This window comes from Leptidea sinapis, chromosome 15 (assembly GCF_905404315.1).
Source record: "Leptidea sinapis chromosome 15, ilLepSina1.1, whole genome shotgun sequence".
In the NCBI taxonomy this organism is placed as follows: domain Eukaryota; kingdom Metazoa; phylum Arthropoda; class Insecta; order Lepidoptera; family Pieridae; genus Leptidea; species Leptidea sinapis.
Window position 1 is genome coordinate 13911211 of NC_066279.1, and position 27381 is coordinate 13938591.

The 27381-nt window shown below is 37.4% G+C and overlaps 2 protein-coding genes across 2 annotated transcripts in view; both read right to left on the minus strand.

Annotated features, from left to right (window-relative positions):
* Positions 1-27381, minus strand: part of LOC126968316 (zinc finger protein 675-like) — a 288679-nt gene that overhangs the window by 122574 nt on the left and 138724 nt on the right. The window lies entirely within an intron of this gene.
* On the minus strand, positions 479-8033 carry LOC126968348 (uncharacterized). Its single transcript, XM_050813332.1, has 5 exons — positions 7940-8033; positions 5341-5467; positions 2924-3009; positions 1451-1598; positions 479-1009 (listed from the first exon to the last, which is right to left on the minus strand). Exons 2-5 carry the CDS (start codon positions 5455-5457, stop codon positions 554-556), a joined length of 807 nt encoding a protein of 268 aa, XP_050669289.1. The 5' UTR covers positions 5458-5467; positions 7940-8033; the 3' UTR covers positions 479-553.

A 27381-nucleotide genomic window follows, 5' to 3' on the forward strand; every position in this document is an offset into this window, starting at 1 on the left:
GCACGCCCGGACACATAGAGTATTGCTGTCATCTCTGAGTATCTCTATAGCAACGCAGAGCTCCTCAAATTGTCCACTGCTTTGTGAACGGCCAGATCACTTCGCATTCCGTAGAGACGTCGCTTCATTGTGTGTATTCTACCGCATTTATCATGGGGCGTGTTCTGAAGAGCTGTTTGATCTAATTCCTGCTGCGGAATTCCACCTTCACACGAGGTGCTACATATCGTCCCCACCATCTGTATGTCTGGTGTTCCTCCACAGTCCGGTTTTCAAGGAACTTTCTTCCCCGTATAACCAAGCTGTGGAATGAGCTTCCCTGTGCGGTGTTTCCAGGATGATATGAGACATTATATTGTTATAATAATTTGTTGATTATTATTTTAGTGCATATTATATTGTCATTGAATAGTTGTTTTGAAATCAGTTGTTGTTTTTGGTATTTTTTTTTTGTAATTTCAAACGAATAAAAATCATATAATAAAATATCTTTTTTATTCTCATTTAAATCTATTTACAAAATTTACCAGAATTCTTAATCTAAATCTTATAACTACTGTGTATCTCCGTATTTGTAGGACCCCCTCCAACCAAGTCTGCCAGTTCTCTTGAGTTTTCTTTCAGATCCTAACCGTGAATTTTCATCTTCGCCTTCCATTTTATCTACAACTTCAGGTTTCATTTCAGTCTCTATAACTTCTGGTGCGACTACTTCTTCAACGTTTTCCATTTTATTAATTTCCTCAATCGCTTCCTTCATTAATCTTTCAACGATTATGCTTTGTTTTTTACGACTTGGGAAACGTTTTTGATTGTTGACTGGAATAGTTTCAGTTTCTTTGTTTGGTTCATTATCTTTATTGGTTTCAGGGCTCTTTTCAGGCTCTTTATTTTGTGCTGTTTCGTTTTTTTCTTCGGGAACCTTACCAATTTCCATATTCAGATCATAATACGAAGCAGAATCTTCACAAGGTATTGAATCACGTGGTCTTGTGCACGTAAGGACTTCCTGAAATTTAATATATTTTTAAAGCGTATACTTGCAAATTAAATTTTCTAAATACAATAACAAATTTTGTTAAAAATATAAGTATTTTTAGGTGACAAGGCAGACAAATGATTCACAAAAGAATTACCGGCCATTCCGCGGCTAGGCTGTTTATGGAAGAAATTTTCTAAAAGACTGCGCTGTGGAGAAGCGATATATAGCCGCATATTGACGATCAGAATAAATATAGAAGAGAGATTAGATGTAGAGAGATGTAGAAGACTCACAATACAGTGAAGTCTTTACTATAATATATAAGTTCTGTAAGCATACAGACAAACGACACTGCATTGCACAGAGTGAAATTGGTGGAGCTTATACTAAGCTAACCTTGTAATCGACTATGTAAATTAGGTATTGCTAGTATTTGTCTAATTAAAAAGATTTAAGTGAAAGTTTTACCTGATTAAATACAGTCTCAGCTGGGCAAATGAAGCTGTAGCGATAGGTTACGTTGCGACCCGAGGGGGTTTGTGATGGCAGACACACGTGGAACAGCTGACAATCATTGTCCATGTCAGCATAGTAGCCGTACGTGAGGTTGTCACAGCTGGAAATGATTGACATGTAATGATCAAGGAACGTTATACTAAAAATAATTATACTGAAGCATACTGTGATCCCCAATAATTAGAATTTTATAACGAAATGACAAAATACTGAACAATGCATGTATGAAAAAAATAAATTCTTATCGATGTGTCAACTGAGCCGAAACTGCGTCAAATTTTTCGTACAAACATGCGAGCAGAAAGTTGTACGGAAATCTACAATTTTTCGAGCTATCTGTCACAGCCCTAAAATCGTTTTAAAAGGCTGTCCAAAAGACTGTAAATTGCTCTCAATTTATGAAATGTCACGTCATGGCTATACTAGCATTTACCCAAGGTGCTCGGCCACCTGATCGACTCTCTTTTCGGGATTCATACTCTAGGTCTTGGCCATGTCTTTGCAACTCAACATTCCTTACAGGAGCGCTGCCGGCTTCGTACTCATATGTAAGTGTATCCGCATTTTTATGGTACCATGACCGATTGTCAATATGCCTTGAACGCTGTGCAAAGAACTCCAGTACGCTGTTTGATTGTAAAATAAGATCCTCGAACACCTCGCTTGGGGGTAACGGTCTTCTACCACACTTATCGCGGGGAGCTTGGAAGAGCTGTTTGGCCTTTTTTTTATGAAAATAAGGGATGAGATGAGCAGGACGTTCAGCTGATGGTAATTGATACGCCCTGCACATTAGAATGCGATGCCACTCAGAATTCCTGAAAAACCCCAAAAATTCTGAACGGCACTACAATTGCGCTCGTCACCTTGAGACATAAGATGTTAAGTCTCATTTGCCTAGTAACCATCAGACCGAAACACAATTATACTTACACATTACAGCTTCATCGCAGAAATAGTCGCCGTAACCCATAATCTAGCCGGCATCCTGTGTAAAGGAGCCTTATTATTTTGATATCAAATTATGACATCATCCCCACCATCTGGATATTTGGCGTTCATCTACATGTGGTTTTCCAGGAACCTTTTTCCACGTACTACAAAACTGTGGAATGAGCTTCCTTGTGCGGTGTTTCCAGGACGATACGAGGTGAATACTTACAAAAAAAGCGCGTACATATTTCTAAAAGACTGGCAACGCTCCTGTTATTCAATGTTGGCGGCAGTGATCATTCAACATAAAGTGAATCATGCGCTCGTTAGCTCTCCTCTTTCATAAGAAATGGTACATGGATATCTAGATAGATGACCAGGATGATATTTATGTTTCGTAGCATGTATAGCAGTGCCATTTAAAGGTAGATATCAGGTCAAGCTCTGTACTTCCCGTAATCAGTACGTATAGCCATATCACATTATACGTACCTGAAGGTATCCGTAATGTTCTCCCTAATCGAGCTGGCGTTTGCAGGAAGATTTAATGAATCTGCATTTGTTTGGTTTACCATCTCCTGAAATAAGTAAAAATTAAGTTCATTTGGAAGCATAATGTTTATTTATCCTTAAATTAACATCAATAATATAATCTTCAAATCAAATTACTGATATGAGTACCACTATCAGAATATATACACAATGTAAGTTGAGTAAGCTCTCTACTTTTCTTTTCATTGTAATGTCTAAGTGTCGGTGAAAACGAGCCTAAGTTCGTTTAGATATCCTGGTATATCTTTATTTAATTAATAACTTTATGTTAAATTTCAGTGCATATTAGGGTTAATTCCCTCTTTTCCTGGATAATAGCTACTCTCCATATTCGCAGGTTCGCATACCGCATCGTCCAACAATTATGGTACACATTAAATTTGTTTCTAATTTACAGTTCACCGTACTAATGTTTCCATTGAAAAAATCGTAAAATGTTTGGATATTTGTACCACGTTTTGAAAGTCAGAATCTGGTTAGTAGTAGACCACCCACCGATTCGTAAAGATATGCCTACTGTTGCATGATACCAAATAGAAGGAGGATTATATCTGATATGCCAACACGTCCCACGCGCCCGCACAAGTCACTTGCTGAGTTGTTATGGCGCCAAACCCAAAGCCAAACTTAAAACGTGATACCCACTTGTTTACAACTGTCGGTTAATGTTACGGGTTGCTAGTTACACAAGCTTGGTTATTGTATACAAAAAACGTGATTTATGATAGATTCGTGATGTGAATGACGCCGCTCTTTCAGAGTTGTAGGAGAAATAGACTATTTTGCTAAACACATCAAAATAAAAAAACTGTAATGTAATTGTTTGTATTTTTTTACTATAGTGGTCATTATAATATTATGATCTATACTTTTTTTTTGTCTAAAAAACATATTTCACATTTTAATGTTCCCGTTGTTTGCTGAACAAAAGTCGGCTGTCTTGCCGTGTCCACGGTGACACGGTAGCATATTACGGTGGAAACGCTAGCCGTGTTCACTTGTGCACACATGGGAGGGCGACCGGGTGTCAGAAAAAGAATTCCATGCATAAAATAATTATTTTCTTGGAATAGTTGTTCGCCTCATCTTCAAGGTGTGTATCATACACCCTGAAAAAGCTTCACATCAAACAAGACTTTCAGCGATAGCGCAAGTACGAATCATTAAGATGCTAGAATTTACTATCCCTAACGAAATATCATTGAAACTGTAGCAGTAAATTCTGCGGTCACCTGGAAGGCAAAGGCGAATTGGCTTCGAAGAAGCTAGGCGTCATAAATAGAGCACGCTAATACTTCAGGCCCGGCCACATTTGGAGTAGGTACCTACTGCTGTCATCTCTGGTTTGGAGCACCCCCATTTCAGTTCGAACCATTTGACTGCTGGCAATGCAGAGCTGCTCGAATTGTTGGTAATCCAGAGCTCTACGAACAGCTAGATCACTTTACATTGCATTGAGACGTCGCTTCATTGTGTGTCTTCTACCGCATTTATCACGGGGAATGTACCGAATAGCTGTTTGACCTGATTGCTGCCGCCGAGTTCCACCTTCCCACGACAAGCTACAAACTTGGACATCACCACCATGTGGATCTCAATTCAAGTGTGGTTTCCAAGGAATGTTCTACCAAGGGTACAGCAACACTATAGCATTCTATAGTTTTGTTGTATGCGCTTCCAGCAGACGAGATGTCGTATCCTGGAATGACCGAACGCAATGACAGATCAGCACTATGCTACACTCGAAAGACAGTAACGATTCCCATACTTGGGTTTATACAAACTGCACCCTCGTAGGAACAGCTATGATTCCGATATAAGAAAATTCATCATTCATTCATTAAATCATTGTTATTAATTTTTTATTAAATCTTTTAGTATTATTATTATTTCTGTAATTATACACTGTAATTGTTATACATATCAATGATATTATAGTATTAAAAGAGGATACATATCAGACACGTTACCCTTTAATATATAAGAATAGTTTGTATGGATGATATACATATTATGATATGATCACATCATCATTCAAATAAAAATAACTTTATTCATGTAGGTAAATGAAATGACACTTATGAATGTCAAAAATATATTTTTCTTATTGAATCTACCGCTACTTCGTAAAGGGTTGAGCTAATGAGAAGAAGTAGCAAGAAGCTCATTGCCACTCGTTTATATCAAGATTTACATTTCCATCGATTTACAAATCATTTCAATTACAATATAATATGTAAAATCAAAACATTGTGCTGATTAAATAAATATATAGATTTCTAGCGGAATAACTCTCAAGAAAACTCATCAAATTTGGATAACTAACATTCCTACATTAGTGAATTACGTTTACTTACTCTTAACATCTTCAAAACTCTTCCACTGGTAGCTTCCAATTCAATCTCGTCAGCAAATACATTACTTGCTAACACAAGTAACAGGATGCTACTAAATATCTTTGACGTCATTTCCATGTTCTTTATTCTGAAAAAGTATTTGATTACTAGCAGACCCGACATACGTTATTCTATACATTATAAATAAAATACTGGTTTTTACGAATTTGTCTATAATATTTCCTAACACCAAGAATTATTTCGTGAATTTTGCTCCCTGTCGTTATAATGAAATCGTTTAACGGCCGCTTTCAATAACCTGTCTATCAAAAAAAAAACCCGCTGAGTTTCTTGCGTCCATTCTTCTCAGGTCTGAGGCAGTCTCTTTCGAATGGGTGGTTTTTGACATTCAATAAGTGATTTTAAATCCTATTTTGAATAAAAATATTTGAATTTGAATCCTTAGTTTAAGTAACTAGAGGTAAACAAATCTATCCTTTTACGCTTACTTACATTTCAATAACCTTTCGACGTAATTATGACATAACTATATAACATAACATAACTATGGATAGATAAGATCTTGTCATTAAACAGTGATAGCATATATCCTTAACTAGAGATACGTTATTGAAAACGGTCGGAAATCGACATAGATTAATCGACAAAAGAACTGTCAAACCGAGCGTCAATAAATTCTACCATTGAAAATATGTCCATACAAAACAAATATTGGAAATAAGAATAATTATGGGACCCAAATCAAAATAAAAACTATCCCATCTCTCAAGTTGGACTAAACTGCACTCCATGAGGTAATCCCTATTAAAATCCGTTCATTAGTTCACTGGAAACACACACTGGATTTGACTGGATATTAAGATAATAATGGAAATCACTATGTACCTAGAGGAAAAAAATGACGATTTTTGTAATCTTATATTAAAATTTCATAAGCTTACTTGACAATGAACAGTCATAATATTTATTTCTTTAAATATTTCTTTGAGTGACTATTTATTTAAGGAAAATACAACAAGATTGAAAAGGTAAGCGAGTCTATAGTTAGTTACTGTAACCGATACTGATTGTCAAGTGGCAAACAGTCAGTCATGCTTGGCGTTAGCTTCTTAATATTTTGAATATTAAATCCTTCGTTAAGTTATACGTCTAGTAGACAGCAGTGAAAATCTAGAAAAAGTATACAGGCGAACTGTTAACCTCTACTTTCAGCAAACGCAAGCACACAAAAAACATATAATATAATAATAATACAACATTGACACAATTTTTACACAAATTATCTTGCCCTAAGTTAAGCATATAAAGCCTGTGTTATGGGCCATGACTCGGAAACAAACATCCATATTCATCATATAAATGCTTGCACCTACCGGGATTCGAACCCGGGACCTCTAGCTTAGTAGGTAGGAACGCTAACCACTCGGCTATACAGGCTATAGATATAGCGAGTGTATCGTATAAACACGTTTAAGAATTATAACTAGTCATTGTTTCTTAATTTTTTTACTCACTGACTGACCGATCATCAAGTTGACTTTGGAAGTTTAATTTAAAACATTAAATATTTTTTATTTTAATATGGCCACTATAAGATGTTGCTAGATTAGCCAATTACGTAATAACTTAAGACAGAAGGAGCCTTAAGTTGGGAATGAACGTTTTATGGTAGAAGAACTGAGTTGCGAGGCTTGGTTTTTTACAAGTTATGTTATTGATGGCATACATTATATATGTTTTATGCAAAAAAATAATAATTAAGAGACAACAGACGACACACTATTTATTTCCACTTCGGAAAAAGTTGGACTGTAATGAGAAGAAGTAGCAAAAAAGTTCTTTCAATTTAACTCTATGGGAGATGTTTGAACCCATACTCTATCCAAACAATTTTAAGCTTTTCTTATCAAGACCTTTCCAACGACATATTATCGAGGTCTGTACCTTTTGCAGTCCCTGATAAATAATATTAACACAGCAGTATTTGTGTATTATAGACATAAACAACTGTGCTCAACTTAATTTTAATATAAATTCAGTAAATTTGCAAATCTCAGGAAGAAGAAAAACCGAGAAGTGCACATGAAGAGGGCGAAATCTTTACATTAAAATAACTAACTAAATTCTAATTTGAACGCGAAATTTGATCAGTTATCAGTTATCTTAAATAATTGCCTGATTGAACCGCGAATCGAGCCCACTACACCAGAAAAACATAGTGTATGTAGCTTTATCATACAGATCAAAAGGCTTCATCATAAGGCTTATTTTTCCCACATAATATAGCATCAGAAATAAAAGGAACATCATCACTTTTAACATTTCATGTAAAATTATGTTCAACAGCCGATTCAGGGTTCAAACAGATAATTATTTAAAAAATTATGAATCCGTTTTAAATTGTTTTATTTTTATTTTTATTTTTTTCAAAAAAATCCTACATCTACAATAATTAAGGTACTTCCCTAGAGGGGGCATAGCCGTGGGACATCCTTTATACATTACATTCGAAGTCGCGGAAAGAAACTACTTAATACATGAATATAATTACATTACTCTAAGCACAAAATCATAATTTTAAAGTAAACTATAAACTTACTTTGTCAGGTATAAGTAAGTATTTACACAAAGTACACTTCACATAACACCGGTGCCTTCAGTGAAAACTCCAGGAATGCGAAATTTTTCAACCGTAGATGGTCTTTTATAAACCTGCGCAGGAGTTCACTGGAATTTGCAATAAGAATTAAGTACCGTCAGCATAAAGCGATACAGAATATTATTATTTGTTGTAGATTTTTTTAATCTGCATTAAATGATTTAACTATGGCCACTTAGCAATGTGTAAGTACATCTACTCACTTTACTGAAGGTAAAAATGCTTAAACAATAACTTTGAGGGTAACGTTACCGCGACTTTATTTATACGATTGGCAGCCTAATCGGATATAATGTGTAGTAAATTCTATTTATTTTATGGTTATAAGGGATGAGACGAGCAGGACGTTCAGCTGATGGTAATTGTTACGCCCTGACCATTACAATGCAGTGCCGCTCAGGATTCTTGAAAAACCCAAAAATTCTGAGTGGCACTACAATTACACTCGTCACCTTGAGATGGCTATGGCACCCTTCACACCGAAACACATTAATGTTAATGTAATATAAAGCTGAAGAGTTTGTTTGTTTAAACGCGCTAATAACAGGAACTACTGGTCCGATTTGAAAAATTCTTTTAGTGTTAGATAGCCCATTTATCGAAGAAGGAATTTCGTTTCCATTTTTCGTTATGTTAGAAAGTACTATTATAATGCATATCGCTACAATGGCGACAGACGGGTAGAGCTAATTAACCGTAACCATAAAAAAATAAATTCAAAAATAAAATACTTTATTCACTTAAATAAATCAATTTTCCATAACATCATTTTGGAACATCTTGTAAGTAATCTAGTAACCGTGAGCTAGCGTAGGCGCTCACACTTCTTCCACGCTGCGCAGTAGCTGTTAGAAAATTTTCAAATTATTTATTTAACTTTTTTTTATGATTATGATTATATTAGTAGTAGAAGAGACCCGAACGGCTAGATCACCTGGCGTTGCGTAGAGACGTCGCTGCATTTTGTATTTTCTACCGCATTTTCCACGGAAAGGGTTCTGTAGATTTGTTTGAACTGATTCCACTTGCGCACGACACGGTACAACTTAGAATATCATCACCATCTGGATGTGTGGCGTTCCTCCATAGTTTGGTTTTCAATGATCTTTCTTCGAACCAAACTGGGAATGAGCTTCCTTGTGCGGTATTTCCGGGAAGATATGACATTCCTTCCTACCACCTTTCTAAAAAGCCGGCAACGCTTTTGTTATTCCTCTGGAGCTGCAAGAGAATGTGGGTGGCGGTGATCACTTAAAATTTGATTAGACGTATACTGGTTTGTCTTCCGCTTCTACGAGTATAATCTAATTCTAATTCTTTTCTGAAAAACTTTATTGATATAATAGCACCATATTTTGTATTTATTATTTATATTAAATGGCGTCGCTCTTAAAGTCTTATCAACTTACCTTTACAAAAGAGTTCAATGCGTTGATATATGCGGAGTGAAATCAAATGATTTATGGGTTCAATGATGCGTACCACAGGGATCCATACTCGGTCCTTTTTTATTCTGGGTGTATCATCATCATTTCAGCCGAAAGACATCCACTGCTGGACAAAGGCCTCCCCCAAAGATCGCCATGACGATCGGTCCTGCGCTGCCCTCATCCAGCCTATTTCGGGTTTTCTTGACCAGATCGTCGGACCATCTTGTGAGGGGCCTACCAACACTTTACTGCCCCAACGGCCATCTGTCCGTCGAGCTATGTGCCCTACCCACTGCCACTTCAGTTTTGCAACTACCTGGGCTATGTCAGTGACTTTGGTTCCCCTACGGATCTCCTCATTTCTGATTCGATTTCGCAGGGAATCTCCGAGCATAGCCCTCTCCATTGCCCACTGAGTGGCAATCTCAGCTTCTGGGTGGGTATGAACGACTAACCTTATTATCTAAAAAATCTGTGTATTGTTGTACTGTTTCGAATACTCGGTGAACCTGACTTGAAAGTAGTAGTTTAAATAAATGATTTCACTTCACCCCTACTCCGCAGTCGGCTGCAATGCGACAAATGGCCTATGGCCGAATATATGGCCGAAAAATATTGAGGCGAGTTTATAAAAGTTTCACTTTAATTTAATAATAATAATGTGGATAACTCGGTAACAAAAATTTATATAAAAACATTTGCATGTACCGGGATTCGATCCGGGATTAAGATTCTTTACTTGAACCGGGAATAATTTTAAAGTATCTACCTGTACTTTTAGAGACGAAATAATAATTGGAAGTCAAACGATAAAATATTGTAAATTCTTTGAAATTTAACTCTAAAATTCCAGCAAGTCAAAAAAAATCCTCAATTTTCTCATAAAAAAAAATAATTTCTTCAAAACATCTAATTATTTTGTTATCACTATAATCTATTTATTTACAAGTCACTTTTCATTATAACTCTGCAAATAATTCAATATAAAATCATAGAAATACAAATTGAGTTTAATAAATTTATATGCCGACGCTACATTTATACCAAAATTATGTGACGCGAAATTAAATAAGGATTATATCTGAAAACAGCCTTGACTTTGTGAATATCTATCGGTGCCATCTTCGCTAACTTCTTTCAATGAATCAGACTTTGATCTTATCTTTTTTATGGGATGGGAGGACGGACTAGTGGGTCACCTGATGAAAAGAACATACAAGAAACTCAACGGCCACTCATTTCAATCAATACAGTATTTTACAATGGCTGTAATATACAAAATAAAAGAGGTTGTTGCATCCAATATATGAATTGTGTTAGTTAAAAGAGTTTTAAATACCAACCCCCTTATTCATAATAGTCTACTAACGTAAAGCATTGCTAATTCTCACTCTGTCTTCTTCTATTGACCTGAGTTAGAATGAGAACATACACTCCTTAGCGGCTGTTTTAAGTTAGCGGACCATTATGAATAAGGGGATAAATATTTAATAAAAAGTAATAAAGAATAAAATGTATAAATATAAGTTATCTTTAATATTGGATGCATCAACATCTAGAGCTTGAACTCATTGTTTGTGTAAGGATGCTTCGTGAACGTGATGGTCGTGATTACTGTCAGAATTAATAATAGCATCCAAGAAATGCACTGAATTTTTTAACTATAACAGGTCAATCTCGCACTACAGGCAGTTAATTTTCCCATTCATTATTTTTAAACAGAAATATTAAGTCGCAAAATCAATATTTATGATTAACAGCTAGATTTATAACTTTTACTATTTACTATCCTACGTACAAAATAACTTAAATACTAACATACAAATACAAATAACATATTAATAAATATATATTATAATTCAGTTTAGCGGAATTATTTCTATAGGCATAATACTATTCTGAGATCCAAATGATTTGAGTTTTCTTTAGTGTTAATTCCGCCAATATTTGTCTTTAAACAATTCGACACGTGTTTCGCCTCTACACGAGGCATCCTCAGGACGTGTTGTCTCTCCAAAATCTTGTCGGCTGACAATATTTTGGCGAGACTAGTAATTATGGATTTCCGCAAAGCAACGCCTACTTCAATAAAGCTGACCCAGCAATGTTGTATGGCCGAATTAAAATCGCGATACAAAAGTAACTGTTGATCGTAGATGGGTGAAAATTTGAAGTTGTATGTATTTTTTAATGCTGACTCATAATCCATCAAATTGAAAAAAAATGACAAAAAAATTAAAAAAAAATCGTGTGGACCACCTTAACATTTAGGGGGATGAAAAATAGATGTTGTCCGATTCTCAGACCTACCCAAAATGCACTCATAATTTAATGAGAATCGGTCAAGCCGTTTCGAAGGAGTTTAACTAAAAACACTGCGATATGAGATTTTTATATCTAATATATAAGATTCTCGTGTCACGGTGTGCGGGAAATAACTTCTCCGAAACGGCTTGACCGGACAACATCTATTTTTTCAACCCCCTAAATGTTAAGGGTGGTCCACACGACTTTATTTTTTTATTTTTTTGACACTTTTTTTTAAATTGTTTGATTATGAGACAGCATTAAAAAATACATACAACTTCAAATTTTCACCCATCTACGATCAACAGTTACTTTTGTATCGCGATTTTAATATCGGCAATACAACGTTTGCTGGGTCAGCTAGTATTAGATAGATAACTTTAAAATATAAGTAAGTAATAATTTGAAAGGTCCCATACAGGGCAAAACGCTACAGTACTTTTCATGTACCTTCTTTTTACACTACGTACTTTTTATTAGCATTGCGATCGTTTTGGAATTCACTTTTTTTTGTTTTTTTATTATTTGTTGCTATAACGGCAATTGTAATACACACTCAGCCGGCTTCCTATTTCGAGTTTACGAATACAGGCTGTATTCGTAAACTCGATAAAAGACACACGGCGAAACAGAAGGAGTCTTAGCGAAACGATTCTCCTCGTGTACGGAAAACGAGCAATGAGCAAGAAGCTCTAAGTTTGCTCTCTTCAGATTACTTGTTACAAATTCTTATGTTTAATGCAATTAACAAATCATTTTAATCTTAATATATATAAATTACGTGACACGTTGTTTGTCCGCGATGGACTCCTAAACTAATGAACGGATTTTAATGGGGATTACTTCATGGAGTGCAGTTTAGTCCAATTTGAGAGATAGGATAGTTTTAACTTCGATTTGGGACGCATAAATATTTTTATTTTCAATATTTGTTTTGTATGGACATATTTTCTATGAGAGAATTTTTGACGCACGGTTGAACAGTTCCGCTGTGAAACAATTTCATTATAACAACAGGGAGCATTTTTTACGAAATAATTCTTGATGTTTTGAAATATTATTGACAAATTCTTGTAAAACAGTATTTTTTTTTAATTATCTAGAGAACAACGTCTGTCGGCTCAGCTAGTTACAATATAATAATATGTAAAGTGACGCAACAAAAATACTCTAACGTCAAAAACTAAAAGGCTTACACGAGAAAGTCAAAAAAAAAAGTAAATTAATAATTGTAAACACAAGAGTTAATGAGTACAATAAATGCATCAATCCAAACATAATACCTTTAATTTCAAGATAATTAAATAAAGGAAATAAAAAAACATGAAGCAGACCTCCCGGTAACAAGATCATCTAGCCACCACAAGTAGCGCCCGTTCACGAGCATGACGCATGGACCAGCCATCGCCTCCCTCGACCATATTTTAGGGATGGGATCGACCCGCCCCACGTCGCCGCCATAGACTTAGAATATACTAGCGTATATCTGACCTGACAGCCCGAAATGCGTGACCAATTTTGATGTCAATGCGTTAGTGGTTAGCTAGTTTATTATTCAAAATACTTTGGAGATAATTCTTACTTTGGAATAAGAGTGGCTGACTTTTTACGACTTCTCAATCAAAATCGGTTACAGTAACAATAGATTCGCTTACCTTACCTCTATCTTGCTGTATCAAGATTACCAAAATTTACGATCCATGCTTACTCGAATTCGGTTGGCTCAGTTGGAAAGAGCACTCGGACGGAGCCCGAGAGGTCGTGGCTTCGAGTGCCGCATCGTTCATAAATTTTGGTAACAAATTTAATTTGTATAATTAATCCCAGAAGTGAAGGGTTATCACTTTAAAAAAATATCAAATTGTTTAGTAAATAAAGTTATAAGATTTGTTTTGTTTGAATAAAGTTAGTACAAAAACAAATTGTTTAGTATATTGTTACCCCCTTATTAATAATAGTCTGCTAACTTAAAGCATTGCTAATTCTTACTCTGTCTTCTTCTATTGACCTGAGTCAGAATGTGAAAAAACACTCCTTAGCGGCTGTTTAAAGTTAGCGGACCATTATGAATAAGGGGATAAGTCAATGTTAATCAGTGGTGTACTGGTTTAGCGCTCATAACCTATTGTTAAATAGCAAGAAAACTAAATACATTAAATTTACCGTACCAAATGTCAAGAACGTAAATGCAAATGTTTTGTTAAACGGAGAGGTGATACAACCGGTGGAATCTGCTATATTTCTTGGCATAACTCTAGATTCCAAATTACAATGGGGCCCCCATATTGAAGGATTGGCGAACAGACTTAGTTCTGCAGCATACGCGGGTAAAAAGATTAGACAATTAACTGACATAGATACGGCGCGACTAGTATACTTTAGTTATTTCCATAGTATTATGTCCTATGGTATATTGCTATGGGGCAACGCTGCCGATATTAATACAATATTTGTGCTGCAGAAGAGGGCTATTCGCGCTATTTATAACCTAGGTCCTAGAGAATCATTGAGAGCAAAATTCAAAGAAATTAACATCTTGACTGTTGCTTCTCAATATATTCTTGAGAATACACATAAGTGAATTTGCCAGAAACTGTCATAACCATAATGTTAACACCAGGAACAGACATAAACTGATGATGCCTACTACTCGGCTAAGTCGAGTAAGTAAGTCTTTTGTGGGGCGATGTATATGCTTTTACAACAAGATCCCAGAAAATGTTCAAAACAAAAGTATTACGTTATTCAAAAGAATTGTTAAAAAACGTTCGTGTGGTAAAGGTTACTATAACATAAATGACTTTCTTGGAATGGAGCGACCGCCCTCAGGCTATTAAATAATAAGTTTAATTGTACAATGTTACTTTGTAAATGTTACTTTAATTGTAAAACATATTTTTGATGGAAAAAAAAGCCTGCTGAGTTTGTTGCGCCCAATCTTATCAGGCCTGAGGCATTCATTTTGGAATGGGTGGTAGATTTTTTGACTTTCAATAAGTTCACATCCTATTTTGAATAAAAATATTTGAATTTGAATTTGAATTGAAAATAATTTTATTATTTCGGTTCTAAGGCCGCCGTTGCTAGTGAAATTACTGGTCTTATGAGATTTATGAGCGGCCCACCCGTCATATTATCCATACAACTCGTACGTAATTCTACGCATCTTGTGCATTGTATCTAGGATTATATCGAAACAGAAAATACTAGTTTCAAGAAACAAATTCAGTACATCCCTCAAACTATCTGCATTTTTGCACAAATTTAAACTGAACTTTGGCCATTTAAATGTACTCATAAATTATAAAAGTAAACAAAACATTGGAATAGAAACCTCGCGCATATAATGGAGATTCTATATAATAAACGTTTATTTCACAAATTTGTAAGGATTACTCAAAAACACGTATTGCCTAGAAGAAGTTTTATGTATTTCTGTTCACTATTTTTCACTCAATGTTATCGCTCTCTCTTGCTTTGTCGTCAAGAGCCGGTATGCGTTGGATGAAACAACATGCTTATAGACCATGTTCTCGATGTCCATGTTAAGGCGACACTAAATGCCAGCGACCTTGAGCGATATGAGATCACGGCTGCCGGCCCACCATCTATGTAACAAAGCCAATATTTTCAAAATTCTTGCATGGAAAACCTAATATTTTAACAGGCGCAAACAGTTTATATGCTTACAATTCTCATTATTCATTATTAATCTGAATAAATGTACCAACACAAAAAAAGTACGAGCTTCAAGAATAACTTTTCTGAGATTAGTACTAAACAAATGCGTCATGCCGAGAAAAAACTTGTTTAACTGCAATGAAAGTTGGTAGTTCAAAATAGCTCTGGAGTGTTAACTATAACCAACAGCAAACTTTAGCAACCTACAAATAAGACTAATGGGTTTGTATAATATTATGATAAAGTAGTGTTCATAGCTCCATATGCTATATTTTCACCATTAAATTTGTCCTTAAAAAATTAAACCAAAAATTAAACCTTGTTTTCGTGTTTTCTGCTTACCCGTCGCCTTAACGATAGACAGGGCCGGGACGAGCTCTCTTAACATCTTAAGGCTGAGATCTATAAATACCTACGTAGGTAGGTGAGTGTGATTAAATGAGATCTTAACTTTTGCATTGTCTTTGTCAAATCAAAGATTATGATAAGCTTAAACTCGGCTAAGTTTTACGTAAGTAAAGTCTGAGAAAAGTCTAAGTAATCTCTATAGATTTCAGCATGTCATTGATGAGTGCAATCGCAGTTCTGCTCATATTTTCGGTTGTTGGCACTGCATTGTAATGTGCAGGGCATATCAAAGTACCATCAGCTGAACGTCCTGCTCGTCTGGTCTCATATAGTACCTAGACTGAGTAATCAACTGCCACGTGACTTGACCGACTCGTTGACAGAGACAAATTTAAAACAGAATTAAAAAAAATACTCTTTAAGATTGACTGACCACCGATCAACTTATCATGCTTAACAATTATTTGTATCAAGTACTTTTACTTTTATTTGTAAAATTATAAGTATTTTCTGTATAGCTAAGTTTCTAACGATTGTGAACTATTTTTTCTTTTGTTAATTTAACTCTGTTGGTGTTGACTAAATTTAGCAATTGTACAAGCCAAGTACAAGTTTTTATTGCTTTGAAACCTCCATGAAAAATTTCTTTTTTATTTATAAATAAATATGTCATACAATTACTAGCCGTAACCCGTGACTTCGTTCGCATTCACCAGTGTAACCATATTAGTTGGTGTTCGTGTTTTAATATATATCGTTAAAGAGGCATTCTTAATAAGCATTTTCGTTGGAGCGTTTTTTTCTTCGACTTTAAAATTCCGACTACAACGAAAAAATATCTTTCGAGTTAATATATAGCTCATGAGACTCACAAAAAATGTGGCTTTTTATCGGTAACAGAATTTTCAGTATCAAAATCAATTCAGTAGATCCCGTGATTATCCCATACAACTTACAACCTCACAAACTACCTTTTTCTACTATTAGTCGACGAACTATATAGCCCAGTGGTTAGTGACTCTGCTACTGAGCTAGAGGTCCCAGCTTCGAATCCCGGTATGTGCAAGCTTTTATGATATGATGAATATAGATGTTTGTTTATATGTATTTTTATTCGTTAAAGTATGTATATCGTATTAAATATATCGCTATCTAATATAATTTGTGTAAGAGTGTGGAAATATTATTAATAGAATAATATAATAATATAATACTGACACACTTTTTACACAAATTATCTTGCCCCAAATTAAGCATATATAGCCTGTGTTATGGGTTACAAGACAGCGATATATTTAATACAATATACTTACTTAAACATACATAAATACATTTATACATCCATGACTCGGAAACAAACATCTATATTCATCATATAAATGCTTGCACCTACCGGGATTCGAACCCGGGACTTCTAGCTTAGTAGGTAGAATAGCTGATGAATTACCACCAAGGGACATTCCCCATCTTCAAACTCACATCATCAGATTTTCCGAGAAACACGTGACAAATTCATTCTAATCATTGGCAAATATTTGAGCGTATTGCGCAAACTGTTTAGTATAAAACTCACGCCCAGTCAAAATAGTAATATACAGTTCATTACACTGCTGTTGAATTTAGATTGAGCTGTAGCGTCTTGGTTTATCCTCTTTGTAACCGACTTTAAAAAAGGAGGAGGTTCTCAATTCTGCGGTTTTTAATGTTTGTTACCTTAGAACTTTCGACTGGGTGAACCAATTTTGATATTTTTTTTTTTATATGAAAGCTGGTACTTCCGGTGCGGTCCCAATTTAGTCCAGATCTGACAATGGCATCTATGAAAAGACCATAAAAGTCTTCAATGGACGAATAGCTCGCTAACAGATTTCGATAATTCTTTTTTCATTTGAAAGAATACTTATTCCAAAAATAACATTATTTATAACTAGAATTAGACTGATTAGATTGTATAAAAATATGCATTTTTTTTAGTGCTTTCTGGAAGGCATAGCGGCGGCTCCAACGTCAAACGATGGAGCTGATACCGTACTTCACTGCTCAAGGCTAGCAGCATATCCCTCCCTGCAGTTGCGCCGTTCTCCGTGGGGATCCGGGCACTAGGCACTAAACTTTAAGGGCAGCTAAGTAGCCGGAGAATGGAGCTTGTCTCCTCGAACCACGGATGATGGCACGGTGCTGACTGAGGGTAGCTTTAAAATAAAGCGACTCATCAAGTAAGGTTGACAACGAGCACGAGTGGATAGCAGTACGGCTGCCAATCCTGAGCAACCCAGCTAATGCTAAACGACTATTTGGAAATTATTTTATAAACAATAGTGGTATGTAGTAATATACAGTATACAGTACTTTACAATTAGATTCCTCCTCCCTGCGTCGTAATCCTAAGTACTGAGGGTCGTGACCACCCCTCTGTATCAATTTCTCACGTATGATCGCTCTCCATCTATTCCTGTCTGTGGAGGTGTGAAAGGCATTGTGAACCGTAGAGTCGAGGGCGGAGTGGGTCTGGTCGGACCATCGTGTTGGACTGCGTCCACGAGGCCTCTTCCTATCTATTTTGCCGACCACAATGAGCCTCTCAAGGATTCCATCGTCCTTCCTCGCGATGTGACCGAAGTATACTAAAACTCTGCGCAGACATTCGGAAGACAATCGCGAGGAGAAACTGAGTTCACGGAGTATGGAGAGATTAGACCGAAATGCTGTCCAGGGGATACGGAGCATCTTTCTCCAGCACCACATCTCAAAGGCGTCAATGCGTTTGCGGTCTGCAGCTTTCAGTGTCCAAGTCTCAGCGCCGTACGAAAATATCGAGAACAATTAGATTAAATAATCTTATATCATTATATTTCAACATTTGTATCAACTTGTAATTAACCTCTAGTTTTTTTTTAATGGAATAGGAGGACAAACGGGTCACTTGGTTTGAAGTGATCACCGCCGCCCACAATCTCTTGCAACACCAGAGGAATCACAGGAGTGTTGCCATACTTTAAGGAAGGTGTCGGCTTAGTAGTACGTGTAGCTATACGATTTTACTGTCCTTTTTTTGTTATTTAGTACTGTAAGTTCATCTTTAAGAAATAAAATAAAAATAAACCAGGAAATATTAGGTATATACGATTTACGCGACACTTGTTTTTATGGTACTGAGTCACGGTAAGAACAGATAGCCAGATATTAAACGATCTCATCTGACCATAATAGTCACATGTCATACCCCGATAACGACAAATTGCACCCGTCATTTGTTACCTAAAGTGCACAGTTAGTAATGCTGGCAGTCATAGACGACCCCTATAGCCCAGTGGTTAGTGACCTTGCCTACTGAGCTAGAGACCGCGGGTTCGAGTCATAGGAATGTTTGTATCAGAGTCATGGATGTTTATATGTATTTATGTATGTTTAAGTAAGTATATTGTATTAAATATATCGTTATCTTGTACCTCTAATACAGACTATGTCTAGTTTGGGGCAAGATATATTACCCTTCACACAACAGCACTAATACTTACCCCCTTATTCATAATAGTCTGCTAACTTATAGCATTGCTAATTCTCACTTTGTCTTCTTCTATTGACCTAAGTGAGAATGAGAAAAAACACTCCTAAGCGGCTGTTTAAAGTTAGCGGACCATTATGAATAAGGGGGTGATCAGTCTTTAGTGCGGTAGGAATAGGCGTGAAATATATTCATGAAGGACTGTTCAATATCCTGTCGATTTTTTTTTATTTTGTTTGCTATCACTCTCACATAAAAATCTAACTAAGCATTATGAATTTAAATCTAGCACGTATCTTTGTCACGGAATAAGTTTGGCAATTCATCGACGCGTGATATTGTAGCTTTATGGGCACCTCAACTGTCGAGTGCGACCTTGATGTTTAACTATTTATAATTAGATGTTTAGATTCATATTGGATAGCAATTGTTGTAGCACCTTGATATGGCTACATCCAAAATAAATACCTCCAATCGAATAGCACCAACCCAAGACTTCAACCCATGCCTAATAGGTTTATCTTTTATGTATTGCTTACGTCCATGCCTCCAGTAATAAGGGATCATGGCCTCGTCTACACTGTAATGCTTCTCGAGAGGAGAAAAGTCCATTTTTTTTTTTATTTATTTTACCAGTGGGAGGCTCCTTTGCACAGGAAGCTGGCTAGATTATGGGTACTACAACGGCGCCTATTTCTGCCGTAAAGCAGTAGTGTGTAAGCATTACTGTGTTTCGGTCTGAAGGGCGCCGTAGCTAGTGAAATTACTGGGCAAATGAGACTTAACATCTTGTGTCTCAAGGTGACGAGCGCAATTGTAGTGCCGCTCAGAATTTTTGGGTCTTTCAAGAATCCTGAGCGTCACTGCATTGTAATGGGCAGGTCGTATCAAATACCATCAGCTGAATGTCCTGCTCGTCGTGTCCCTTATTTAAATAAAAAAATGTATTATTAGTGTCCAGATTATTTATTATTGACACGAAGGTGGCGAAAAATAAAATCTGATCCATCTCTAGTCATAGCAGAGCTATTTCAAAAATTCATTATATCAGGATAGTTTTCATAGCACATTCTTCTTTGATGGAGTTATGTATAAGGACTCACTAGCAATATGCCAGTAAACCAATTAATTTCATCAAACGCTATGTCTCCAGGAAAATTTTTCTTTACGGAATTTTTGTAACTCTTTCACCAACAAGGAAATAGCATTTTCATCTATGCATTTTTCAAACCACTCAATTTGGAGCTTGTCTTGGAGAGCTCCTTGGGAGCTCGTCCCTATTTACTGGCTTTTTTCAAATCTCGTTTTCTCCTCGCGTATGTTCGCCAAGGGTTTGTTCGACCTGTAGAATCAGATGGTTCTTCTTCTGTGTCACTCACCGGAACGTGCCCTTGTATCGATGCTTGTGCCGGTTGAAGTAGTATATTTTTCAGCGTCACATTATATTGTTCCCCCAACTCTTCATCAGTCGGGATCTGCAGCAGTCGATACAATACATATCACTTTTTCTCTATTATTCTTCATTATCAGAAAGGTTTACCAAAGCATCCAAATTTCATGCGCAACGGCCAGTAAAGGAAAAGTAGTATTATCCTACTTTCCTATGTATGTAGTACACCAAAATTTTTTGCGGATTATATCGAATTTACAATTTGTTATTACTACAATACTTTGTTAATACTAAAGTTGAGGCTATCAACCGCGTGTTAATATAAAAAAATATAGCTAACTTCTAAAATACAACAATGTCTTCATACCTGTAATTCGACATATCTGTAACTAAATTTTATGACACTCTTCAAGCTGAATTGTGTATAAAACTGTTATTATAACTGGCCTTTTTTATTTTTTTATTAAAGCACATACGTTCGTCACTAAAAATCACAAGAGTGTATATTTTTAGGTTAAGTGGGTAATTTGAATTTTACGTAGTTTGGCCCAGTAGTTTTAATTTTATAAACATTTTTGACACTAAAGTAAAAAATAAAACTAAAGTAGGTTTAAAAAACCGGCTTCAAAAACTGAAAAGTATAAAAAAACTAAAAATTGAATTTAATACACCTCTTGTAAAAACCTTTACCTTTTATATTAATAAAATACTACTATTTTTATGTGCTACATATTGATTGGTTTGAAGTCGGTGCCAAGCCAAATGTAATAGTAGGTACCTACACTCGTCACGTGCGACTTTTAGCGGGATAGCTTCGTCTAGAACAAAACAACCCAAGCAGACAGACACGCATGGCCAGGTATCCTTAATAATTACAGCAAGTAAGCTGATTATAATATTAAGTTTTATTTTGTTTAGTTTTTCGTGTTTAATTTGGCAACTTTTTCAAAGTTTGCGCAGGATGCCACAACGTGGACTTTTTCGGGTGCGAAGCAGAATATGTAAGCATTATTGTATTTCAGTCTGAATGGCGCGGTAGCTAGTGAAATTACTGGGCAAATGAGACTTAACATCTTAGACCTAATTTACTATTTTTAATGGTATAAAGTTATAACGTAGAATAAACCAAGAATGTGCAAAATGTTTACAAATATACATTTTGTTTATTGTTGGTGGTTGACGTATAACGTTTGCCGCGTTTATTTTCATGGCAGCTTGACATTCGGAAAACTTCAGAATTATCATTGTATTGTCAGCGATATAATCAACATTTTGGATATTCTTTATTTAATATCAGGTCTAATTTTATACTAAAGTTATACTATTATTATTTGTAATGCCGGTTATGTCTCAAGGCGCAATAATTGCGCCACTCAGAATTTTTGGGTTTTTTCAAGAATTGTGAGCGGCACTGCATTGTGTAGAAGGGGTTGGTAATTTAAACACACTTAAAATTATTGAAGTATTTGTATTTTCACGTTCACTTATAACTTTAATACAATTTGGGCAGCGTTGCCCCTTACAATTAACAATGTATAATCTAATCAATCATAATATATCGTGACCTTAAAATGTCAAATGTCTTATGACAAATCATGACGTTGTATGTAAACACATCAAGCTGACAATTGTAATGGGCAGGGCGTATCAATTATCATCAGCTGAACGTCCAGCTCGTCTCGTCTCTTATTGTCATAATAAAAATACTCGAGCCTCGAAGGTTGAAACGTATCAGTAAGGGAAAACTGCAGGTTAGAACTTAGAAGTCCGCCCAAAAGTAGTTGTACAATTTCAAGAAATCAACATACATCACAGGCGGGTAATAATCTTTTTCTCCGATTTTTAGACGGTCACTTTTAAGACCAAATTATAACAAAAGGAACCGTGTTGTATACAGCTGCTGTCAACAGGTCCACATGGTAGGTACCTACTGAAAATCAGTCTTCGAAATCATTTCCAAGAATGCTGAGTGTCCTTTTCAAGAAGTCGTATTTTTTATTTGTTAATTTTACTATGTTTATAATATATTTTGTATTGGCATGAATAAATGCATATTGGTGCTGGCATTAGAATAACATAAAGTATAGTAATTTTCATGTTTAAATTGGCACCTTTTTCAAAGTGTTGTAGAGAATATTTAAATTTCAGCAACCTTGTGTTAAGAAACATGTATGAAGTCAGAATTTTATATACTCTATACAATTTCGTTCAAAAATACATTATTCGCAACGAGGTATCCCACTATCTCTGCATCTTGATCCACGACAGGTATTCTCATCACGTCGCGAATTTCGGGTCGTCTGTACAGTTACGACCTTTGTACCGTTACAGATTATCGTAACTCACTGTTTGGACATTCCTCGCCAGACGCGAGAAATTCTTTATTTTATTTATGTATTAAGTAGTAGTTGTAGTCAATTTAATATACTACAACATTAACATATAATAGGCTAGTTGACAGTATGTAAAATAATTATCCGCGTAGATAGATTATGTACCTACTTTAAAAGTGAGTCGCATTAATAAACATAAAAAATATTGAGTATTTCTGGCAAAAACCACAAAGTAAACTTATTTTTTTTCAGTTGAAACGACATGATCGTAAGCGGTTTTGATTGGCTAATTTTACTGTGACGTCAGTATGCTAAAGCAGGATTTGTTTAGAAGCGAAGCTTTTACGGACGTTGGAGAGGCTGGCCGCGCGGGCTGTCTGTCCGTCCTAAGCGTTACACAAGAGCGTCAGATTTAGGACCGTTACGCGAGATATATACATATAGAAATACAGAGTCGCACTTGCCGCGCAAATACCAAAACGTAAAAAGGTTTCGATATGGAATAATATTTATTTGAAAAAGTATAAAGTAATAATTATTAATTTTAAAAAGTATGTATTTTTTAATACCCAGATTACTTATTACTTTAGTGTTATTCTTATTTCGAGTAAATAAAAATCAGACTCATAAAGGCATTAAAGGCATTTATTTTCTCAAAATTAATTCCTTTAGAATTATTTTTGATATTATTTCTAATACTACTACCGCCACTACTACATATTATGGCAAATTAGGGAAATATAAGAGTAGATGAGATTTTCTTATCATCGATATATTTATATTAATCTCGTAATTAGGTAGATGTCTATTCTAAAAAAGTCATCGTTCGAATCATATTCCGTAGCTGGTATACGAAAACCGAAACTGTACAAAATAAATCGCTTTATGCTATAATGCCTTATACACATCGACAACCCTTTGAGGAACCACTGGCTGAGCTTAACATGGTCAAACTGAGAGACAGGAGTTTTATGTATAAGACCTATGTTTTCTTCATAGCACTATAAACCATAACGTAAATGATTAGTACCTGCTCAGTCGTATTGCACTTAAGGTCCCTTACAAGTATCCGAAAGCTAAATATTTTAAAATTTTCTATACCCCACCGTGAAGATCGAATCTACTCTTGAGGAGTACAATAATTTAATAAAAGATCACATCAAGCTTTTTTATAGAAAAGGAAGACAAACGAGTGTTACTTGGTGTTAAGTGATAACCGCAGCCCACATTCTCTTGCAACACCAGATGAATCACAGGAGCGTTGCCGGCCTTTAAGGAAGGTGTACGCGCTTTTTTTGAAGGTTCCCATGTTGTATCGTCCCAGAAATCTGAAACATAGCTCGTTTATAATGGTAGTCGTTACATGGTTCGGTGTGTAAATACATGAACGTGGTTTACCTTCGGTGGCAGTGTCCACTAGAATTTTGCCTTCGATGTTATTCAGACCACATATTTTGCCATATCTAATCCACGGCTCTTGGATTAGGGCTATGGTCCCGGTGTTTTCCTCCAGCACCCTTCGCAGATTAGCCGTTGCGGTATAACTGTGCTGGAGGTTGGTTTGAAGAATTTTAAGGAGTGGAGGTGGATGGGTCTGGGCTGCCATTACTATGCAGCAGACTTTCCTCCAGCTCCTTTAATTGATGGTCTTCCCCGACCCCTTGCTGACACCAGTCATTGGAGTGCGGCTTGGTCTCTGTGGGAGCTCCACCCTCTTTAGGAGTGGTGATCACAGAGACGCCGTCTGCCCCTGACGGGTGGCCGCAGAGGCTGTGCCTGAGGTGAGGTCTTGTCCACCCTCTGGCTCGCCATCCATACGGATGCCGGGAGATGCCTCAGGAGCAGACGAGGTAGGCAGATTCGGCTGCGGTGCCAAGTCCGATTTGGGTTTCGGAGGCTCGCTGCCCTTACCTTCCTCGTCGGGGAAATGTACAAATATGGAGCCACATTTGTACGAGACTCGTCGGTCTCGTTTTTTGAGCTCCGCTACGTCTTCTTCCGGAATACCAAGGATGATGCGTACTTTGCCATTGTCGTCCGGTTCTGGAATATGGTACAGACTCCAGGTGCGGACGTTGTACCAGGGATTCTTACCGGCGAATCTGGTTCAGATTTTCGCCCTTGGTGAACCTCGGAATTATCATCACCGCCTTCACCTTCCTGGGAATATCGGCTTGGCGCCGAATAACCAGTCTGGTGTGTGGCAGTGTCGAGCTAATTTTGACGACCGTTTTTCTAAGCCATTCCACAGTATCCTCGCACCAAAGCTTGAGGGTACCCTCACCGTGGTTGGCTCTGCCTCTGAAGCTGGGCAGCCTTAGCGGGTCTGTGGAGGAGGTGGCGGCGCATATGTCTGCATCTATCGCTTCCTCTATAGCCACCTGAATTGCCTCGGCTTGCTCAGCTTTGATTGAGTCTTTAAAGGGCTCATTCATTATGGCCACTAGCAGGTCGTTAGACTTGCACATGTCCGCATAATTTATAAGGCCCTTTTTGGGAGTGACCCGCGGGTTCGCACGCGTGCGATTTGCGTGGTGACAAAGTGTCATCGGGGCGAGTTCGTTTGTTGCCTTTGGGAGAGTGACATCCCTGCCCAGAAGCAACTCGAGCTTCTGCCCTCTCGTGGAGTAGTTTGCCCGCGCGTTTCCCGCGTGGCCTTTTTTGCGCTTTTTTGTCCAATTCTGTTGGTGGGATGTGAGGCTGTCCTTGGGGCTTGCCTTTGTCTCCCACCGCGCCACCTCCTTTAACCTCTTGGGGTTTGGGAAGGTTGGCTTTGGCGGCAATTTTCCTCGCCTTCCTAGCTTCAGCTCGCGCACGGTTGCGTGCAGCCTTACTAGGTGTTTTATAGCTGGGCTTGCTCTCTTTTTTTCTGATAGGAAGCGTCCAGGCATCGTCCGTGAAGGTTGTTGCCGGTATAGCTTCCTTAAGAGTGGAGAGGTCTAACGTCTTTTTTGGCGCTGTAGGAGCAGCCTCAGTAGGGGATGCCATGCACCCTGATGTGCATGGGCGCCAGGACTACTGCGGACTATACCGACCCTCACCGTGAGTGACTGATGACTGACGGTCGAGAAATGCAGAAGCTGCATACGGGGGGAAGAGAGCCCCCCGCGCTCACCCCAGCACCCGCGACCGGGCCATAGGCACCTACATGGATTTTAGGTAGCTCGCCGGCAGCCTCCTGACGGGAAGCCACAGATGATTGATCGAGGGTGGCTGGACCTCGCCCGCCCGTTTGAGAGGAAGCCCAGGACCAAAGAGGTGTGTTACGTCAAGCAGGTAACTGACCGACCCGCTATCCGCTCAACTACCAGGACTCCCTGCTCCCTCCGTACAGATATCCACGCACGGCACAAACACGTGGGTGGTTGAATGTCCCTTACCCATTAGTGTAATGAGCCTTCGACCTCACGACCACATGAGGTGAAGTGAAGGAGGAAGGGAGGGAGGAAGGGAGGGAGGAAGGGATTAGGAGTGGGAAAAGGTTGAGGGGCGGCCAGAGGTTTTTGTCTAGCCAATTGCTGTAAATATTTGTGACTCTACAAAGGTAATTGGCCAAAAACGGGAGGCAACCTCGTGAAGGATAGTCCACTGGCCTTGTTTAGGGGGTCACTTTAATGGAACTCCCCTAGACCATTCGCCAAACCCAGTGTCGGACAAACACTGGGAGCAGGGGTTGCGTCAGTCAATATCTATATCGATTCACTGACGATACCCCCGCCCATTATTAGTTCACAGAGCACTGGGTTCCCGACAATTCGAGCTGCTCCGCGATGGACGTTTTTTATCACTCTTTAAATAGTTTTAAGAAAAAGACTAGCATCCCTACACAGAATTGTTATATTTTTTACTTGCGGGAAACTTTAATTAATTGCCTAAAATCAAAGAAGCCAAAATCACTCCTTAGAATATAAGGCACTATATGGCACTGACGCAGTCGGTCCTGGCACATTAGAGTTTACTTGGTACAGTCACGTGTAAATTTTTATTAGCACTTTATTGCGGAAAAACTTAAAGTTGGTGGCACTATATGTAGAACTGATGACTCTCACCTAGGTGCCCCTGGTTCGATCCTCGTCCGTCACGTACCAACGTGTTTTCAGCTATCTAATTCATATTATGTATGCTTATTCATCGCTTTCTAAGGTCGGCAACGGTCTTGTGTTCCTCTGGTGTTATAAGAGCAATGGGCCACGGTGATCACAACCAAAAGGTGGCCCGTGTGTATGCTTGTTTGTGCTTTATCACTATTGTACCAGTGGGAGGCTCCTCTGCACAGGATGCCGGCTAGATTATGGGTACCACAACGGCGTCTATTTCTGCCGTGAAGCAGTAATGACTAAGCATTACTGTGTTTCGGTCCCAATGGCGCCGTAGCTAGTGAAATTACT

What these genes read in the sequence shown, in the direction of transcription:
- LOC126968348 (XM_050813332.1), bottom strand. Translation starts at nt 5,457, where the DNA reads ATGGAAATGACGTCAAAGATATTTAGTAGCATCCTGTTACTTGTGTTA. An exon ending in GAGTTTTGAAGATGTTAAGA is followed by an intron (nt 3,010 to 5,340) that starts GTAAGTAAACGT and finishes TACTTATTTCAG; the next exon opens with GAGATGGTAAACCAAACAAA. An exon ending in AACATTACGGATACCTTCAG is followed by an intron (nt 1,599 to 2,923) that starts GTACGTATAATG and finishes AATCATTTCCAG; the next exon opens with CTGTGACAACCTCACGTACG.